At 40.5% G+C, this 20,910-nt stretch overlaps 3 protein-coding genes and 1 long non-coding RNA gene across 7 annotated transcripts in view; 3 read left to right on the top strand and 1 right to left on the bottom strand.

Annotated features, from left to right (window-relative positions):
- NUP107 (nucleoporin 107) overlaps positions 1–5,319 on the top strand; it is a 38,382-nt gene extending 33,063 nt beyond the window's left edge. For both annotated transcript variants that reach the window (XM_039342674.1, XM_039342675.1), the window contains exons 26-28: positions 579–692; positions 3,797–3,964; positions 4,973–5,319. In XM_039342674.1, the coding sequence (XP_039198608.1) occupies positions 579–692; positions 3,797–3,964; positions 4,973–5,080 (390 nt within the window). In that variant the 3' untranslated portion in view covers positions 5,081–5,319. The remainder of the gene's footprint in view (positions 1–578; positions 693–3,796; positions 3,965–4,972) is intronic.
- Positions 1–7,968, bottom strand: part of LOC120307686 — a 33,115-nt gene extending 25,147 nt beyond the window's left edge. The window contains exon 1 of the long non-coding RNA XR_005556607.1: positions 7,866–7,968. This is a non-coding gene — a long non-coding RNA (uncharacterized LOC120307686). The remainder of the gene's footprint in view (positions 1–7,865) is intronic.
- A 235-nt stretch (positions 7,969–8,203) lies between these two features.
- The window catches only part of LOC120307685 (solute carrier family 35 member E3-like), an 18,588-nt gene continuing 5,881 nt past the window's right edge, over positions 8,204–20,910 (top strand). The window contains exons 1-5 of one of the 3 annotated variants that reach the window (XM_039342677.1): positions 8,204–8,626; positions 9,357–9,467; positions 11,860–11,889; positions 13,324–13,406; positions 15,236–20,218. In XM_039342677.1, the coding sequence (XP_039198611.1) occupies positions 8,234–8,626; positions 9,357–9,467; positions 11,860–11,889; positions 13,324–13,406; positions 15,236–15,422 (804 nt within the window). In that variant the 5' untranslated portion in view covers positions 8,204–8,233 and the 3' untranslated portion in view covers positions 15,423–20,218. Of the gene's footprint in view, positions 8,627–9,356; positions 9,468–11,859; positions 12,019–13,323; positions 13,479–15,235; positions 20,219–20,910 lie in introns of those variants that run through there. The other 2 variants (XM_039342676.1, XM_039342678.1) reach the window with 2 other exon arrangements.
- The window catches only part of LOC120307691 (DLA class II histocompatibility antigen, DR-1 beta chain-like), a 24,059-nt gene continuing 21,528 nt past the window's right edge, over positions 18,380–20,910 (top strand). Inside the window, exon 1 of the mRNA XM_039342695.1 lies at positions 18,380–18,388. Within this exon, the coding sequence (XP_039198629.1) occupies positions 18,380–18,388 (9 nt within the window). The remainder of the gene's footprint in view (positions 18,389–20,910) is intronic.

Raw genomic sequence — 20,910 nt, 5'->3', positions numbered from 1 at the left:
GACCCAACATCAAAATCAAATCCACATTCCGTTCCAATCATTAAAAAAAAGGGGGGGGAGGATAGAGAAAAACACCTAAAGGCTTGCCAATCACCATTTTACTTTCCCTTTCAGCAAAAGGGAAAAAAAAAATAAGAAGGAATATAAAAATAAAAATAAATCTTTAAGCTAAAAATCCAAATAAAATCAAAGGGAATTAAAAAAAATCCATTCCATTTTTTTTAAAAAAAAAAAATACAAAAGACAAAACGAAAAAGTTAAACAAAAATAATGCTTCTAAAATCCAAAAAAGCCGATCGCCATTTTATTTTCCCTTTCAACAAAAAAAAAGAAAATTAAAACATCCATTCCAATCATTAAAAAGGAAAAAAAAAGAAAAAGGGAAGGAAAAACCCCAGAAAGCCTGCCGAAATATAAATCTTATCCATAAATACCTTATCCAAACGGATAAAGTGTGGATAAACTTATCAATATATTTCAGGCCAGCCATAACCAGAAATTTAAACTAGGATTTTAACTTTTTTTTTTTTTTTTTGCTATATGGTTTCACATCTTTTTTTCTTGTTATCTTTTTTCAGGTAGATTATGGCATTTGGAAAGGTCTTTTAGATGCTCTTACAGCTGATGTAAAAGAAAAAATGTATAACGTCTTATTGTTTATCGATGGAGGATGGATGGTTGATGTCAGAGAGGTTGGTTGATGTCAAATATGCATTTAAAGCTAGTCTTAGATAATAATAGAAAAAAAGATAATGGAATAGCTGCATTTTTCCCACTAGGAAGCTGCTATGTAGTACTCAGAGTTTACTTCCTCTGGACTAACTCTTATTCTAAGTCAGTGGTTCTTAATTCATTTTTCAGGGGGGCGATGGAATGAAAAGGGGCGATGTGGGGGCGAAGGAACGAAAAGGGGGCGATGGAGCAAGAAGTTTTGGGGACATTTTTGAGCCTGCCCCTGCGGCTCCGAGCCTCCTCCGCCATTTGGAGAGAGAGAGAGAGAGAGAGAAAGGCACTTGTGCTTCTCTCTCTCTCTCTCTCTCTCTCTCTCTCTCTCTCTCTCTCTCTCTCTCTCTGATGCGGATTTGCCCCCTCACAGGGCTCCTGGTTGGCCCTGAGCCCGGGTGCCCCGCCTCCTGGGACAAGCGCAGCCAGGAAGTCCATTTCCCTGGCTCGCCCCATACCAAGTGCACGTGGCAGGGGAACTGCGCAGGGGATCCCCAGGATCCCCGCTGGGAGCAGCCCACCAGAGCCTCAGCCTAGCGGGCCAGCCTTCCTGCAAGCCGCAGCCCTGAGGGAGAGCTGCCCCTGTGATCCCCAGCCATAGGACTGTTGGCCCAGCTGGCCGGGAAGGTGCGCAGAGTCCTGGCTGCTTTGAGAGGTGAGTAGAAGATGGGGAGAGAAAGGGAGGGGGAGGCATTTTCCAACCAGACCCGCGGGAGCGCCTCCTCCTGGCGTCCGGCGCCAGCTTCCTTGCCCTCCTCCTCCCCTTCTTCCTCCTGTTGCTCCCCGGGCGGCAGTCCTGGCTGGGGTGGTGGCCGGTAGGGGCATCGCTCCCTGGGCGTTGCTGGTGGGTCGCGGATGGCCGGGAGCGTCGTGCATTGCAGAGCGGCCCCAGCTCCTCCAGCAGCTGATGGGGGTGTTCTGCAGATGCCCTGCGAGTTAAGCCCAGGGACGCTGGCGGCGCGAGGGGAGGCTTGGTGATGCAGCCGATGGGCGGGGCATTCTGCAGATGCCCCATGGCCCTGACTTGAGCTCAGGGACGCCAGCGGCACGTGGGATGGCCTGCCAACGTGACTGTGAGCCGGGGCGTTCCTACAGGCCCAGCGGGCAGCGAAGCTGGGTGCCTCCAGCAGCAACGGAGTCTTCTGCTGCCTCCTGCCCCCCCCCTCCCCACCCGTTCGGTGCCCTCTGCCTTTCATTTTTTTTCTCTCTCTCTCTCTCTTTCTCCTCACCTGGAGAAAAAAGGGGGAGGGAAGGAGAGGAAAGAGAGAGAGAGAGGGAGAGGGGAAAGAGAAAAAGAGAGAGAAAGAGAGGAAAGAAAGAAGAAGCGCAAGTGTCTCTCTCTTCCCCCTCTCTCCTCACCTGGAGAAAGAAGGGGGAGGGAGGGAGAGGAAAGAGAGAAAGAGAGAGGGAGAAGGGAAAGAGAAAAAGAGAGAAAAGAGAGAGGAAGCGCAAGTGCCTCTCTCTCCCCCCTCTCCTCACCTGGAGAAAGAAGGGAGGGAGGGAGAGGAAAGAGAGGGAGAGGGGAAAAAGAGGAAAGAGAGAGAAAGCGCAAGTGCCTCTCTCTCCCCCCTCTCTCTCCTCACCTGGAGAAAGAAGGGAGAGGAAAGAGAGAAAGAGGGAGAGGGGAAAGAGAAAAAGAGAGAGGAAGCGCAAGTGCCTCTCTCTCCCCCCCTCTCTCTCCTCACCTGGAGAAAGAAGGGGGGAGGAAGGGAGAGGAAAGAGAGGGAGAGGGGAAAGAGAAAAAGAAAGAGGAAGAGAAAGAGGAAGCGCAAGTGCCTCTCTCTCCCCCCCCCCTCTCTCGCACACACACACTGAGTGGGGGAAGAGGACTGGCAGACCAAGGGCAGAAAGAGGGAGGGAGGGAGAGAGAGAGAGAGAGAGAGAGACCCTTTTGACATCTAAAATGAAGAGAACACTGAAGATATATATATAATAAAGGTAAAAAAGGATATATGCAGTGTTATCTTCATTTTAGATGTCAAAAGGGTTTTGCGTCTCCCAGTGTTTTGTTTTCGGTGGGAAACGGGTCCAAGTGGCTCTTTGAGTGTTTTGGGTTGCTTACCCCTGCTCTACCCATACAGTGGCTCACCATTGGCCAGAATGGGCAGTGATGGAGGAGGGAGTGCTTCTTTCGAAACATCGCATGCTGTTTTGTGTGTCTCTTTGTATTGTACTTTTTTAGCATGCATTCCAGTTTGATATTATATTTTCTTTGTGACTTTTTAATCCTTTTTACAGTGTGCGTGACTATATATACTTTCCTCGAATTTTAATTTAGTTTCAGAGTTTTCGTCTTGAAATTCTTAGTTCCTGCATTGCGGTTTGTTCTTATGCCCTTTTTATATTTCTTTTTGCATCTTAAATTTCACTTGTAATTCAATCATTAAATGTTACTGTTTTTCTTTTCGGGCATTTCACTTTCTTGCAGTTGAATTTTGTTTTCAGTGGTCATTACATTTAAGTGTCTTGAATAAATAAGATAATAATGAAATACATGTATCACGAAGTTTGGGAATAAAGTGACAGGTGGCACCAAAATTTTTCACAGAGTTGAGATATGGGAAAAAGACTGGAAATAAATTATTTGTATCATATGTCCTGATGACAATTTTAAAGAAAACAAAAAAACTGCATAAATTGAAGAATTATTTCCTATGTTGTGATTGAGAGGTTATGTTGGCGGAGGGGGGCGATGACAACTTCCTCATTGGCTCAAGGGGGCGATTCCTTCAAAAAGGTTAAGAACCACTGTTCTAAGTAATCATAATTACATAATTACATGAGAAACTGGAAACTAACCGTGTAAATAGTGCCTGCATTTAAACAGAAATGGAATTGCAAGATCACATATGCTCTGATTTAAAATTAACTTCTATCTTACACTAAAGTGAAGAGGCAAATTTAATAGTCCTGTAATCAGGTTAGTTTTTGTGGGTTAGAATTGGAAAAATTGCACAACTTAACATTTACTCACTTTTTCTCTAATTAAAAGTGGGTGAGTTTTCAAAGGTTGGGGTAGTTAAGATTATGTATAGGACTTTGGCTTAATACATGTCTATACCTTTTCATCAAGGATACTGAAGATGACCCTGAACGTTCTCATCAAATGATCATGCTGCGAAAACTCTGCTTGCCAATGATGTGCTTCCTCCTTCATACAGTCTTGTACAGCACTGGCCAGTATCAGGAAGATTTAAGACTTGCCGACTTGATTGCCTCAGATAGGCACAAACTCTATATGGTAATGTCTATGGACATTGTCAGTCATTCAGGTCATGGTTGTCCCAAAGGTCCTTTTTTCACGAGGCAACTAAAACTTTTTTTTTCTTGAAGATGTTTCACTTCTTATCCCAGAAGTTTCTTCAATTCTGACTGGATGGTGGGAAATGGCAGGATTTAAACTCCTTGTAGACAGCTGGCCATTTGCATTCTTGTAGTGAGTCGTTCAAACCCCTGGAGACTTATCTGTGTCCTCAGGGTCACCTGAGTGGAGCAAATGGGTGTGGAGCCTTCTTGGAACTGTTGAAAGGATTGTGTTGTAGACTGGAGATGATGATAATGATGATGATGATGATGTTGGAAGGGACCTTGGAGGTCATATCCCTCCCCCTCTGTTGAGAGAGGGCTGTTCAGTTTTGACATAGATGGCCTCTTTGACCCCTGTTTCAAACCAGCGATCCTCTCTGTCCGGAATGTGGTCTTTGCTGTCTTCAAAAGAGTGGCCTTTGTCTTTTAAATGCAGATGGACTGCTGAATCTTCTTCTGATGGGTTTGTTCTCTTATGTTGTGGTATGCATTTATGAAGTGGTTGTTTTGTTCCCCAATATACAGATCTGCAAATGGCTCACTGCCTCATGAAAAAAGCACCTTTGGGTCTATATGGTAATATATTTGGGCTGCTTTTTAATGCTCTGCTTCTCTCTTTAATTGCACTGTCCATGGTATTGTGTAGAAAATTCCAAAGATGAGAGACAAACTATTAAAAAGTACAAATAAGCTAGCTTTTCCAATTTTTAATAAAATATGAAATATAATTAAGCATTTGAATAAAATAGGATATTGGTAGGCTAACCACAAAAATGAATTGAATTACCATGCTGGTTGTTACAGAATTCAGAGAATTAAGAAGCGGAATGAATACTTCATTAAAATAGTTTTCTCTTTGATCATCAGATTTCCAGGCAAAGAAGATTGGATATTTTATCTCAAATTGTAGTTAAACTTAACATTTTTATTTCCTATCCTACAGGTATTTTCCAAGGAGGAACTCCAGAAACTCTTACAGAAGTTGAGAGAATCTTCCCTCATGCTTCTGGATCAAGGTCTTGATCCTCTTGGATATGAAATTCAATTTTAATTGCATTGTTCTAAGTAATATAAATAAAATTAATAATACAAATGAATATAAGATTTCAATCACAGATTCTTGACCTCCATGAAATAAAGAACATTTGGATTCAACCTCCATTATGTGGAAATATTTGAATATTACATTGGCATTGGCACACAGCAGTTTGGATTTTTTTATATGTAAAATAAAGAATTGCATGGATAACACTTTGTATTTTTCTCAATAAAATTATAATAATTTTGTAATAAGGTTTATATTGCTTAAATGTAGGAAGTAGTTTGCATCCATAAACCTGCTAGATTGTGAAGTGGCTTATAGATGTAACAAGGAAGTAATACAGTTAGTCCTCAATCTAGAACTTGTTATTTAATAACCAGAGTTAACAGCAGCATCAGAAAAGTGCTGTACGGTCAATAAAACGCTTCTGGCCTTTATAAAACATCACATCATAGGGAGTCCTCAGTCATATGACCACATTTTGGGTGTTTGGCAAACATTTATGGCCAATTGCCCACAGCCTCACAAAGGATTTCCCCTCCAGCCCCACAAAGGATATACCCTTCAGCTGCAGGAACAGCCAAACAGTCCCCTGAAGGATTTTCCCTTCATGCATGGAAGGGAGGGGAATCCCTTCAGAAGCCTGCAGGAATGGAGCTGAAATCCTTCAATAAGCAGATTTTTCACCCCATCTGCTTAGCAACCCAGGTAACTTCTTAACAAGTACCAGGTTTGCAGTCATTGACAAAGCATGTTTGGTTGCTACAGTATAAAAAGGATACTAAGGAATTGGAAAGAGTGCAGATAACAGCAACAAAGATGACTTGAAGGCTAAATCCTATGAAGAGCAATTAAAAGAACTGAATATATTTAGCTTAAAGAATAGACCAAGGTGAGACATCATAACCATCTTCCAATATTTTGAGTGTTGTCACACGGAAAAGTGTAGATTTGTTTTCCATATGCCCAAGAGTAGGACAAGAACTGATAATCCCTGACATCATTCTTGTCACTCTTTAACTGACAGACCCAAACTGGCTGGTGGCAAGGTCTGATGGGTGAGTGGCAATTGGCTAATCTGAAACAACCCAAAATCTGAAATCCCTTAATGGTGAGTAACGAAGGTCAGGGGAGCTACTCAGATGCCTACTGGAGATGTAGGGCTTGCCAAAGAACACTGGCTGACACTGGATGAGCCACCTTCCTCCCTGGAGGAAGATGCCCTTGGGGATAGACTGCAGTGTAGAGCAGTGGTGCACTTTCCTCCCTGGTCTGAAGTTTCCTTGGTTCCCCCCCCCCCCTCCAGCAAAGTGGCAGGAAATTCCATGCATTAGAGCAGTGGTTCTTAACCTGGGAGATATTGCCCCCCACGGGGCAATTTCATTTTTCAGGGGGGCAATAGAACAAAAAGGAGCAACGGGGCAAAGGAACAAAAAGGGGGCAATGGAGCGAGAAGTGTTGGGGACACTTTTGAGACTTTTTCGTACAGTGAATCGCTGTATGTCGTACAAAAACATCAGATCGCTCGCTATTAGTGGATTGAGTTGTGTTTTCAAATGTTCCTCCGCTAGCATCAGTACAGAATGCCATACATATGTGAAGACGCATTGCTTATCTTCATGCGCATTGCGCAGCAGCCTCTCTACCCATACAGTGGCACGCCATTGGCCAGAATATGGGAGATATGGGGAAAAGACTGGAAATAAATTATTTGCATCAATATGTCCTGATGACAATTTTAAAGAAAACAAAGGAAGTGTTTGCATAAATTGAAGAATTGTTTCCTATGTTGTAATTGAGAGGTTATGTTGGGGGAGGGGGGAGATGACAACTTCCTCATTGGCTCAAGGGGGCAATTCGTTCAAAAAGGTTAAGAACCACTGCACTAGAGGAGGCTTCATAATGGTTTTGCTGAGGGTCATGAGGAGAGGGAAAACAGCTTATATTAAACAGGTAGTCTTCAAGTTAGACAATTGAGCCCAAAATTTCTGTTGCTAAGCAAGATTTATTGAGTTTTGCTTGTCAGAAAGTTGCAAAAGATGATCACATGACCCCAGGACACTGCAACTGTCATAAATCAGTCAATTGCCAAACATCTGAATTTTGATCATGTGATCACAGAATGCTATAACAGCCACAAGTGTGAAAAACGGTCATAAGTCACTTTTTTCAGTGCATTGTAACTTTGAAAGATCACTACGTGAACTTTTCTAAGTTGAGGACTACATGTATAGAATGTTCTCTGGCAACTTCCCAGAAATCAATGGGGATGCAAGCAGGAGGTGTGAACTCTTCTGAAGTCATGACAGCACCGAATGTCTCAGGAATTTAATTTAGCAAAGTTGTGGCTGGGGCCCATTACTCCCCTGGGATTGAAATTTGACAAACTCATTTCATTCCCTTCCAACTTCCCAAAGGAAAGTAATTGGGGAAGAAGTCACTCCTGCTCCTACTGCTTTTTTACTTGCCCAAGATTCTTTTTCTCCAGGTGAGGAAATATCTCTGAAAGGATTACCCAACGGGGATTGTTTTGTGTATTCATAAAGTCACCAGGAACTGAAGCGATTTTGCCTTTGTGCCATGTCTCTGAAATCGTGGGGATGATTCTTTCTGTATTCTGGCTGTGTTCGCACCATTCGTTCAGTCACAAAATATGTGTCAATTCAGCGCAAACGGAGATAGAAAAGCGATGATGGCTTCTACATCTACATTCCTAAATGGCCAGTTCCAGCCTTTTGGGACTTGCGCCGCTGCCTTTACAGTTAGTGGCTCCGAAAAACATCCTCTTTCCTACCTCATAGGCAGACTTCTCTCACCCGGCGCCGGGTTGGGCTGACCTCACCGTTCCCAAGTGCAAGGCGACCAGTGTCGAGACTGGCCTGCATTTGCCGGCAGCTCGCGCTGAGCCACGATGACATCAGCCAGTGCAACAATAGCCGGAGCCCAGAGCCGGCCCCGAGATGCTTTGAGACCCTTACCAGGTGGGTTTCTGCCGAGGAAGGACAGGCCTCTTGCAGCAGCGGAAGTTCCTGCGCCCGGGTCACGTGGGCGGGCAAAGAAGAGGCCGTGGCTACAGTTGTGCCAGCTGTTTGCCCGGGAGCGGTAGCTGCTTCTGCTGCTGCTCCCCAGGAAGTGGACGTGGAACTGGGAAGAGGTTCGAGCATGGAAGGGTGGCTTCCAGAGCGTGGACGGTTGGCGGCGGGGCTGCTAGTAAACTTGGTGGCGTCTATTTGCATCGTCTTCCTGAACAAGTGGCTGTACGTGCGAATGGGCTTCCCCAATCTCAGCCTCACGCTGGTGCACTTCGCCGTCACCTGGCTGGGGCTATATGTGTGCCAGTCGCTGGGCGTCTTCGTCCCGAAAAGCCTGCGGCCGCGCCAAATCCTCTCCCTAGCGCTCAGCTTCTGTGGCTTCGTGGTCTTCACCAACCTCTCTCTGCAGAACAATACGGTCGGCACTTACCAGCTGGCCAAGGCCATGACCACGCCGGTCATCGTGCTCATCCAGAGTGTGGCCTACGGCAAGACCTTTACCACCCGCATCAAGCTCACTTTGGTGAGAAGCAGGGCAGGGTGTGAGGGGAGGACGGGTGGGCAAAAGCCGAGGGCGGCCCTCGCTTGCGCATGCTGAGGGTTCCCAAAGTAATGGGCTGCAATCCTAGAGCAAGGAGAAATGCTGGAAGTGAAGTATTGCCAGAAATAGTGTGCACTGTAGACAGGATGGCTTTTTGGTTGGTATGAAGGTTGGTTAAAAATAATTGATTCAGTTAAATGCTTTCCCAGGTCTAATGCTCCTAGATTTGATGGATTAGAGTGTCTATAATTTCTAGATCGTATAGATGTGTCGAGTAGGGATTACGAAAGCCAACATGCCTAAAAAGTAAAGAATTGGTGAAGGCGGCTGTACTGCTGTGTCTTACATTAAAATATATATAAAAATGTAAAATAATGAATGTCCATAGTTGATTGTGGCTAACTATGTAGGGGCTTTGACTCAAAACTATAGAATGTAAACACCCCCTTTTCATCCTAAAATTTGAATATACCAGTATTTATCAGGTTCAATCACAAAACCAAAATAATATCTTTTTAAAAAATTGTCAGACAAGATGTTATGAAAAGCTAGGAATATAGCCTTTGCTAGCCTCCTTGTCTTGTTTATACTGGCTAGAGGCTGTAGAAATTCTAATCATTTAGAGACCAAAAAGTTTAGGAAGACTGTTTCAGAACTAAGAAATAATACTGGAATAGTTAAGCATCAAATGTTTCTTTTTTCTCTTTCACAGATTCCTATCACTTTAGGTGTTTTTTTAAATTCCTATTATGACATGAAATTTAGTTTTCTTGGGATGATATTTGCTGCTCTTGGTGTTATAGTGACATCTCTTTATCAAGTGGTAAGTTAAATATGTTTTTTAATGCAAACTTAGAACAATATTTTATGTAATCTATTCTGTATTTTTCAGTCTTTTGAGTAGGAAATATTTGTTGTACATAACTTTCTTATTTAAATATGTATTATTTAACTGTAAGAAAAACTATTTTCTGTTGGAAAGCAACAGGTAGCTCTATGCATAAATATATAAATTGTATTTGATATATGCATTCTTGAGTTCATCCCAATCTGGTGTCAAGTTGTTTTGGCTATGGCTTTAAAATATTTGAAGAGTTCATTGATGAAGAGTGGAGTTACCGGGTTTTAAAAAATATTGTAGGATTGTGTGATGATCTACATGGGTGAGAAACTGTTGCTTATTCTGTTCTGTACTCAACAATAAACTGCAATAAACTACATTGTAATAATGTCAAATATTTTATCTGTGAATAGCCTATTAACCATTTGAACAGTTTTGAACATCTTGATAATGGTTCACCCTAGTTTCAATAGAAAAGAATATATGTAGCTCAGGGATGAACTGTGGAGTCCTTGGTATTCTTTGAGTTTGGTTGTTTGCTTCCAGACATTTTGTTACCCTATTACAGTGATACGAACCAGACTGAGTGCCCAAAAACTGACCCCACCCTGCTCCACCTCCCTGGTCCGCCCCCGCTATGCCCTCCCATCCCCTGCCCCTCCTGCCCACAGGACCACTCACCGCCTCCAGGGCCCACCGCAGATTGCCCAGGCAGCCCAGCAGCGCTATGGCGGCCACACCCTCTGCCCGCGTCCTGCAGCATCAACTGCATGATGGGATGTGAGGGCAGAGTCTTGTCTACGCTACCTGGCTGCCATGTCCTTGGCTGTGCTGCTCCATGTGGGCCACGCTCGAGGGCGACTCTCCTTCAGGGAGAGGAGGGGGTCGTGGGGGGAGGCAAGGCTGGGGCAACGGCACATGTGCCCACAGACAGGGCTCCGAGTGCCGCCTCTGGCACCCATGCCATAGGTTCGCCACCACTGCCCTATTAGGTAACATCTTCAAGGTTGGGAGGGATTAGGATTTGCTCTCTGTTTGCTTGCCTGTCAGTGTTGATGGTGATTTTTTCTTGGTAATTCCTTGATTACGCTGTTGTTTACTACTTGATAGTTGTTAATTCCGTTTCATAGCTTGTGTTGGTTCTGTTGTAATGGTTGGGTAATTAGGCACTCATCCATATTTATATGCATTATTTTTCCCATAATTTTTGGGTGAGAGATAGATGATATTTCCTTTTTTTAGAATGGAAAGGGAGTTAAAAAGACTTCTCAAAGAGTAAGTGGAGGTTTTATCATTAAACATACATTTTAAATTGAGTTTCCTCAGAGCAATAAAAATAACTGATATTTTAAAGTTTAAAATGATATTTTCATTAAAGATAATTAAACAAAACAGTAAGTGATTGTTTTTAGAAGTCTTTACTTATTGTTGACTTTCTACTGACTTTGGGAGCAGTAAATCATTACAGGTAGTACCCATAGGCCCTCTGCTTTCTCCACGCAGCAACAGGCCAACAGCTTCCAATGCGAGCTTCAGGTTGATTGTCCAGGAGTGTGTCCAACATAAGCTGCAGGGCATGCACTGCACCTCTGGCAAGCTCTCATTCTTTCACTTCCTCTCATTTTGTGCCACAGTCAACAATGCCTCCTGCACAGCCACCATCTTCGCCCATGGAGCCACTGCTGCCTCTCCTGTGTTATTCAGCAACAAAACATGCTATGCCTCAGAGTCCTTTCTTGCTGCACTTTCCATGGTCTTCAGGCTATTCGTCCTCACATTAACAATGGAACCTGGAAGTCTTCCACCTACACCACTGCCCTGCTTCCTCCCAAGCTGATAACTCCTAGAGTTGTTCAGCCAGCATGGTCAATGTTAAAAATATTGGGAGTTGAAATCTTCATATATGGAAGATGCCCACACTAGGGAAATTTATTCTAGAGCTATCCATGAAGGTCATAGCTGGAATTATATTTTCTTGTTTCCTACCCATATTATGCAGTTGTAGCTTGCATCAACTTCAAGTTCAAAAATTTTAGCTCACGTTTTCTCTGCCTGAATAACACTTCATTGCTAGCAAGCTTGCATATTAAGATGCTTGTTTGCTTTCGAAATATTTTATTCCATTTCTTTTTTTTTTGGCATTTTAAGGAATCTGTAATCTAGACACTGATTTTTATGCCATTGTATCAGTACAAACAGAAGAAACGGATTGTCTTTTCTTTCAGATGCTTTAGATGTCTTGTGCAATTGGAATAAATTGGGTTGGGCTATACATGCTTTTAAAGTACATACCAATGGAGTATTTTAGTAGGCATATTGTAATTTATATCAAGGTTAGATATGTAGACTATTAATATATTTGTCTTTGTTTCAGTGGGTAGGAGCAAAGCAACATGAACTACAGGTAAATTCCATGCAGCTACTATACTATCAAGCACCAATGTCATGTGGCATGTTGCTGTGTGTTGTACCCTTCTTTGAACCAGTCTTTGGAGAAGGTGGAATTTTTGGCCCCTGGACTCTCTCTGCTATGGTAAATTGTTTATTTTTCTTCTTCATTCTATTTGTTCTAACTGCTCTTAAAATTTAACAAAAAACATTCCTGTTCAAATATAGGCAAATATAACCCTAAATTTGGAAGTTCTAAATTGAATCAGTGTTTCCCATTATTTAGTTGCTAGCCACTGAATTTTCAGTTGTGAGATATTACAACTGAAGGACTGCATGAAAAGATCATCCACTACTGAATTATTTTTTAAAATAATCTTTACTTTATGCATTAAGATAAATTAGTCCAACTAATAATGACTGCATATAGTATATTGCTTTTCAAACTTCTTCTGGCATTTGTTTGAAGGCACACAATGAAACAATCTTGCTTGATTGTGTCTTGATTGATTCATTTACATGTCTTGGTTAGAGGGACGGCCTGGGATATTCCTTTGTTCTTCTCTTGCCCTGAATTTTGTCTATTTTTGGCTCTTTGACAGCTTCATAGTAAAAGTTTTGGGAGCAGCAACAACAACAGAAACAACAGACAGCAAACAGATTACTTATGAGTAAACAGGCAGTGGATTGGGCCGCACACTGTTTTCCAAGAATAATCAAAGGGCTCCTTATTATATTGTTTTGGAAGAACAAAAAAGACTATACTACCATTAGGTTTTAATATTCTGATGGTTGGTCATTTATCAATTGTAATGGCATTCTTCCTGCTTAATGTTTATTTTTACTCCATACTTTGTGGGAACATATTTTTTTTCAAAATAAAAATTAACTTTTAATTTATATTTTTATCCGTGCATGATGTAATCGAAAGGTATAATTTATAACTTCTGTAAATGATAAATAAAACTGCTTAGGAGATGGTACTTAAGATATTCCTAGAAGTAGATATTGTGAAATATCAATCTATTGAACCCTTTTTATATAGTTTTGTTAACTTTTATACTCCGTATTTCAGCTTGCAATTAAATGTTCAAAGAAAAATGCTTCCAGGTTTTTAACGTCAAATTGAATAATAATTCAAAATAGAGAAAGCTAAGGATAAAAAAATCAGATCTAATTGTTTACAAACACAGGCGCCAACTTTCAGAACAGCAATGCTAGATGAAGATCCAAGATGTTAGCATACAAGATGTAAGGTTCCATGACAAAGAGAACCTTTGCACAAGTTCCAATAAGTTACAAGGTTGTAATTCTTACTGTGATTATGAAATGATTGGACAGGCAATGATAAAGATACCATTTGCAACCATCTATGTCACTTTGTAGAGGATATTGTCTATTAAAAATCATTTGCAGTGATATGTAAGTGCTTTCTTTTCCTAATCCACAGTCTATGGTGCTGGTCTCTGGAATAATAGCATTTATGGTGAACTTGTCTATTTACTGGATTATTGGGAATACTTCACCAGTGACGTATCCTTTCACTTGGAAAATTATTGCTCCAGTTTTGCAAACTTATTTACTGTAGAAATTGGAAAACATCAGGTGAGTCACCAATAAACTATTTTAAGTAAAACTTTCAGAAAGTGTAGAATCATATTGTATTGGACTTAAACACTACATTTTAGGATCTTTCAACAAGTTTGTTTACATTGTTAAGAGTGAATTGTCTTAATTAGGTATCTTAATGATGCTGTATAATCTGATCTCTGGTACCGTGGTATTAATTGCATGTCAGTGTTACAACTATATTCAAATTATATGCATTCCATTCTAATTTATTATAATTTTGCTTATACATTGAAATATTATAATCTTATAAAATAAAAGCAGTTAAGGAATCCCATTGTTTTATGAGGGAATGACTCATCTCCAATTCTTGGATTTACTTTCTAAAGTAGCAGTAAAATAATGATGAATCTTTTATTGAAAATATATATATAATGAATACAGGCAGTCCTCAACTTACAACAGTTTGTTTAGTGACTGTTCAAAGTTACAACAGCACTGAAAAAGTGACATGACCATTTTTCACACTTATGACCATTGCAGTAGCCCCATAGTCACATGATCAAAATTCAAATGTTTGGCAAGTGTCTCATATTTATGATAGTTACAATATCCCTGGATCATGTGATCACCTTTTGTAACCTTCTAACAAGCAGTCAATTGGGAAACCAGATTCACTTAACCATGTTACTAACTTAACAACTGCAATGATTCACTTAACAAGTGTAGTAAGAAAGTTTGTAAAATGGGCCAAATGTACTTAACAAATGTCTTACTTAGCAACAGAAATTTTGGACTCAAAATTGTGGTCATAAGTCGAGGACTACCTGTATTGTTAGCAGTGAGAGAAGTTTTCCTTAAAGCCAAAAATGAATTAACAGATACATGAGAAAATCTTGCTTTCAGTTTTAGGCAGTTTTAAGAACGATTGTATACAATAAGGAACTATGGAGATGACCCTGGCAAAAGGATGCCATAGCACGGGGTAGGCAACCTTGGCTCTTTTATGACTCGTGGACTTCAACTCCCAGAATTCCTGAGTCAGCATAGCATAGCATAGCTGACTCAGGAATTCTGGGAGTTGAAGTCCACGAGTCATAAAAGAGGCAAGGTTGCCTACCCCTGCAAATGATGGCGAACCTTTTAGAGACCGAGTGCCCAAACTGCAACCCAAAACTCACTTATGTATCATCGGGTGCTGGGTGGGCGTGGCCCATTGGGTGGGTGTGCCTATTGGGTGGGCATGGCTGCAGTGGTAACGGCAGACTAGGTGGGACTAAAAAGTTCAAACAATAATTCCAACTTTGCGAGATCTTTTTTTTTTCCCCACAAGAAGTTGAAATTGATTGAATCTTTTTTTTTTTTTGCACACGGCAGTGGAGGCCTAAAGCGAAAAGGTTTTATAAAACTCAGCTGAAGGCCTAGGACTGGGGCGACGGCTCGCATGCCCACAGAGAGGGCTCTGCGTGCCACCTGTGGCACGCGTGCCATAGGTTCGCCACCACGGCCCTAACAGTAACAAAAATATTATTTAAGCTCAGGAGAAGAAGAAAATTTTATAATGAAATTTTAACTTGCTTGGCAATAAGAGAAAGGGAGGAAAATGCTATTAAGCTTTCAAAATTCTATTACTATAACCTATATTAATGAAGCAGAGTTCCAATTATTCTTGAGGGAGGTATTTTCTAACATAGCTTACATTTATAAGAGTACGACTTAAGAAGCCAAACCTGGCACAGGATTTAGTATTTGATTATTTTGGATTAATTATGTTCCTTAACCCAGTTATGTAGATACAACATGTTTGGACACTTCAAATTCTGCATCACTCTCATGGGAGGATATCTTTTATTTAAGGATTCTTTGTCAATTAATCAAGGCCTTGGAATTACATGCACATTGTTTGGCATTCTAGCTTACACACACTTCAAACTTAGTGAACAAGATGGGAACAAAAGCAAGCTGGTTCAACGTCCGTGAATTAAGTATTTTTGTTGATAACAAATGAATTACTTTAAAATGCACTGATTCCAAAAGCAATGCACTGTCTATGGATGAATCTAAAATTGTCCAGCTCCCAGCAGAGTGGACCCTCCCGAGCAGAGCAGATATTCTCTCCCCTATAGCTGCCATGCACTGCCTCCTTCTACGCTGGCCAGTTGGAGTATGGATTGGATTATATTGAGGGGTCACAGCATTCAGTAGAAAGAAAAGCATAGTAAAGAAGACTGGCAGATAATGAGTGTCTGCTAATGTTGGCATCTCCAGATTTATTTTCTCTCTCTCTCTCTCTCTCTTTCTATGTGTGTGTGTACACATACATACTATGCACAATTTGTTTCTTTAAAGGGCTGTTTGGAATTAACAGTGCAATCTTTAAGCGAACTGTCCTATTTATACCAAATGAACTCATTCAGACAGATACAGTGTTTTTTGCTAGAAAATTAATCATGTCCTTATGATTATGTCAGTATTAAAAGAGACTGTTTGCTTTTTTGTGATCAAATGAACATTGAAGTTCCTTGATCTGGTAAATATTGAGAAACCAAATTGTATCTTTTCTGGATTCTGGATTTTTAAATTTCCATATGGGATTTTGTTTCTAATAGTCACATACATTTTTATATTTTTCTGCATATTTTAAAACTTAATGAATATTTAACTATAATTACATTCACAGTTGAGCAAATTACTGATACTCCAAAATTATTAAGACCCGAGAATTTTACAAGTTGTTAAGTTTATAAGTATTACCTAACTCAGTGCAGGCTGGCTCTTGTACTTCGAAAGTTTTTTCTTTTTACTTCATTCAGGATTCAGTAATTTATACAAGAGGTTTCTTTTCTAATTATTTTGGCCAGTGCAGATGTAGTGTTACTCGCAACTTGATTTGTAAACTTTCTTGGAACTTGTATATATTTTTTGTTAAGTTTTAAACACATTTAAGACAGAACTTCCAAAGCATTATGGGGATTTTTTTTTAAATCAACATCATCCCCTTCTTTCAAATACTAGTTAAGGATAAATGCTTACTGAATATTAACTTGGTGATGTAAAAATAGCCATGTTTAAACCAAGATAGGGTATTAGTGAGAAATGCTATCATCTCATCCAAATGTTTCCTTATGTTTTAAATTGTAGTTCTAATATTGACTTGAAATTATGGGTTAGTTCAACTTAGTTGGATTATGATTAGCTATGGATGGCTGGACTAGTTTGTCATGTCACCATGCTCCAGATTCTATGCTATCAGCTCTATATAGAGGTAGCTCTGAACTCCAGACTGTAATAGAGACTGGTTATTATGGTTGGAAGTCATAATGGCAGTTAAGGGAAGAGGCTTCCTTAACAACCCTTTCGCCCCTGCTTTCCCTGATGTGGTTGTTCAATAGATCATGCCACTCGGGGTGGTTGGGAAGGCTCTGGAAGGCCTAGCACAGGGCCTGTTCCAGGATTCCAAGCCTCTCCCATCCCCTAAGACATCCATGCTCTGCTTTCCTCCTCTCAGAGTCTCTGCTGAGCTTGGGCCAGCTTCTCATCCCACCAAGCGTCACACCCTCCTCCCCACCTCATGTCACCACTGCACACTTTTCAAAGATCTCTGAGCTCAGGTTAGGAAAAGAGAACAGGCTGCTTTCAGGATGGCACTGCATGGCCCAGCAACAGAGCAGCTTGTTCTGCTTCCCTAACCCGAGCTCTGCAGTATTCCACCATGTTCTTTGGGGCTGCAGAATGCTGTACTAGGGAAGCAAAGCAAAGCACTCCATTGCTGGGCCGCATGGCACTATCCTGAAAGTAGCCATTATTTTTCAAGCCACCACAATTCAATGTGGCTGCTTGGAAAATGGCAGCCGTTTCTGGGGTCGCACCACATAGCCCTGGAACAGAGAAGCCTGTCCTCCTTTCCTAGAGATCTTTGAAAGGTGAGTGAGGAGGAGGATATAGGACCTGGTGGGATGGGAAGCAGGCCAAAGGCCTGCAGGAATCCAAGGAAAGGAACGGGGGTGGGAAACAAGCAGGGGGATGCTACAAGATCCCTGCGGTCAGCCCTAAGAGCAGAAGACTGAGGGCATTGCAGGAGCCATAACTTCGGCAGTCGGTTGTAAGTAGCTTTTGGGGGCTGTGCAGTAACTTTGAACAGTTGCTAAGCTATGAGTCACAGGTCAAGGACTATCTAATGGAACAGCAGAAGTTTACAAAAAGATGAGAATGCTATAATAAAAGTGTAGCCTGGGACAAATCTTTTATTATTGCTTTATATACTGAAAACTGTTGTGTTCTGTTTTATTTTTGAGAGCCAGTCTGGTCTACAGATAGTCCTTGACTTACAGCCATTCAATTAATGACCATTTGAAGTTACAACAACTCTAACAAAATGACTTTATGATAGTTGCACTGTCCTGGGGTCACTGTTTGTAATTTTCCCAGCTGGCATCTGACAAGCAGTCATTGGGAGAAGCTGGGTTCACTTAACAATATGTGACTCACTTAACAAGTGCAGTGATTTGCTTAACAACTGTGGCAAAAAGAGTCATAACAAGGGGCAAAACTCACTTAACAACTGTCTTGTTTAGCAGTGGAAATTTTGGGCTCAGTTGTGGTCATAAGTCAAAGACTACGTGTAGCGGTTAAGGCCTGAGTCTAGAAACCAGGAGACTGAGATCCCTGGTTTTGCCTTAGACGTGAAGGTCAGCTGGATGACTTTGGAGCAGTCATTCTCAGTTGTTGTGGGGAAAATGGAGGCAGGAGAATTAGGTATGTTTGCTGCCTTAAATTTGTATGTGCGAGGAGTGTATATAAATCTTTAAAAATATATTGGGAAAAAGACTTTTCTAGGAAAGGAACAAAAGTCATTTCCTAATGAACCTTTAGTTTTAAAATAGTTATCATCTGAATATTCCAAATATTAACTGTAATTCTAATTGAAAATACCCAATATGAACAAGGTGAGTTGATCAACTGTAATAATTTACTGTTTGGCTACAATTCTAGAAGGGAATGCAAAACTTGAGAAGAACTGGACTAAAATATTACACTATGATTCAAAAGTCATAGCTGCTTTAATTAGACATATTGTCTGATTAATGTACTTTTTTGGAATCCAAAGCTGCAAAAATTATAAAAACCTAACCATATTATACATTAATGTAATGATCTCTAAAGTTCTGGAAATGCAAGCACAGTCGGTATTTTGCACTTTTGATTCATTTGTACTTTTTGTTACAGGAAAATGTAGTTGCTTCTTAATTGTATACATTTATGTTAGAAAATAATATGATAGGCTTATGTTGCTTTTGGGAGTGCATATAAAATCAGTCTGAAACAATCTGCTTTGGGATGAAGCTTTCTCTATTGAAAGTCATGCTGTATCAGTCCTAGTCTAGCACCTTAATCTCTTACTGACTCTATTGTGTATGTTTGTCTGTATTACGTTCTGGTATACTCACTATCCATCCACCCCTGGCAATTTCTATTTTTACAAAGAATAAACCCTAAAGCAGATGAGGAACAGTCTTTGCTGTCCTATTACAAGTAGATACTTAGGTCCCACAAAAGATTTAAATTTGTTTTTATCCCACCTTTATTGTTTTTCTAAATAACTGAAGGTGACAAACGTAACTACAGGTAATCCTCAAGTTACGGATGTTGCATTTGTAACCAGGATTCATAGGAGTGAATCACATAACTTGAACTTTCGCTCACGCATTCGCTAATTGAATATGTGGATCATTAAGTGCATGAGATATCTCAGGGTGGGGAAGACCATGGGGTGGCCTAGTGCTTCCGGCCACCCAAGGTCTCCCCCAACTCTGTGAGATACCTCATGCTTCCCCCTCTCCCTCTCCCTCCCCGACCAGGTCACTTACCTTACATAGATCAAGATGATCAAGGGAGCTGTCTCCTCTCCAGCCTCTCTGCCTTCTATTTTCCCCTCAACAATCCTATGAGGCAAGTTGGGCTGAGAAAATGTGACTGGCCTAAAGATACCTAGCTGGTTTTCACTCCCAGTTTCCTGGTTTCTGGTGCCTTAACCACTACATCAAACTGGCTCCTATGAATCTGAAATTCAAAGTTTCTGTCAGTATTATGAAAGCTCGGCTATTTCATATAATGAGCAGCTGGATCTTAGCTATTATTCAAAATGCAATATTTGATAGCTGTAGTTATTATTCAAAACAGCCTGCTAGCAAGTAACATTCAAAACGGCATGTCCAGTGCAGTGTCATTGTGCACTACAAAGCAATTTTGTGCTTGCAAAGTATTTTCTGAAATGTAAATACATCAAACATCAATTTCTGCTTGTTTCATGTCTTGAAGAGGGTAACAATAATTTAGAGTATCCTTATCCATCCAAGCTCAATGTATTCTTTCCTCAAGTATTTTAGAGAACAAAATGATAACTCCACATCTCATTCAGCTATAACATTTATTGTATTTGTAAACTAGTCATAGATGGGGAATTTGTAGGTTTCTAGATGCTACTGGATTCCACTTCTTGTCAGACTTAGGTTTTAAGAATAACTGGAGCTATAAACCACTAATATCTAGAGACTTAATAATTTCTCATCTCCTTATTAATATAATTATAACATACAACAAACATGTACAGAGTATTAATAGAATGGTGTAGATGGCAGTATGCACTGGGTGAGAGTTTTTTTAGTGTCAAATAGAATATATTATCATAAAATATATGACTGTATAAAACAGAATGGTAATGTTTTTTAATGCAAGATACTTGTTTTTCTTTATGAATAAAATAGATCTTTATTAGTCTTGCCTCTGAATTCTTTTTTGCTTTTTTAGGAAAACTAGAACAGTTTTCACTTGTTTAATATCTAGAATATCTCCCCTCAATATGCAGCAGATAAAGTGATACATATTTTTAGTCCTCTTCATTTTTCAAAATACTTCAGTGCAATGTTATGCTGAAAAATAAAAGGTCAAATTTAAGAAAAACATGATTGTGTGGATACTAATATTCTACAATTGTCCACTTTCATAATTATGCCTGATTCTTACATAGATAAGATAACCTTTATTGTTATTTTTTTACTATGGGCACTATATATTAATCACTATACATTTTGAATACATGGTGGAAAGAGGCAACTTGAGAGTTCACAAGGTTGATGCTATATGAAACAAAACTGTGGCTGAATCTGGATATACTGCTTCAGATACCACAAAGCCTCCTTCCAGAAAGTAACAAGGAAAACAAGCCGTGAAGAGGATATGTAGTGTCCCAGAAAATCCTGCGGACCTTGCTCAAGCATCACTTATATGCTCTGTCCTGGATAGAAGGAAATGAACTGCCAATAATCTTTTCTGCCATCCTCGTCACCGCCTTCCTGTCTGAAGCAGTAATGCTTCCAAATAAGACAATAATGCCATTTAAAAGGATGCTCTCGACCGTTCTTCTGTAGAAAGTTATAAGGATTGAGGAAGGAAGATGTGCTTTTCTCAT

Source organism: Crotalus tigris, unplaced genomic scaffold, assembly GCF_016545835.1.
Source record: "Crotalus tigris isolate CLP2741 ecotype Arizona unplaced genomic scaffold, ASM1654583v1 scf7180000017801.1383879, whole genome shotgun sequence".
Classification (NCBI taxonomy): domain Eukaryota; kingdom Metazoa; phylum Chordata; class Lepidosauria; order Squamata; family Viperidae; genus Crotalus; species Crotalus tigris.
This window is presented reverse-complemented; position numbering and strand designations above follow the sequence as displayed.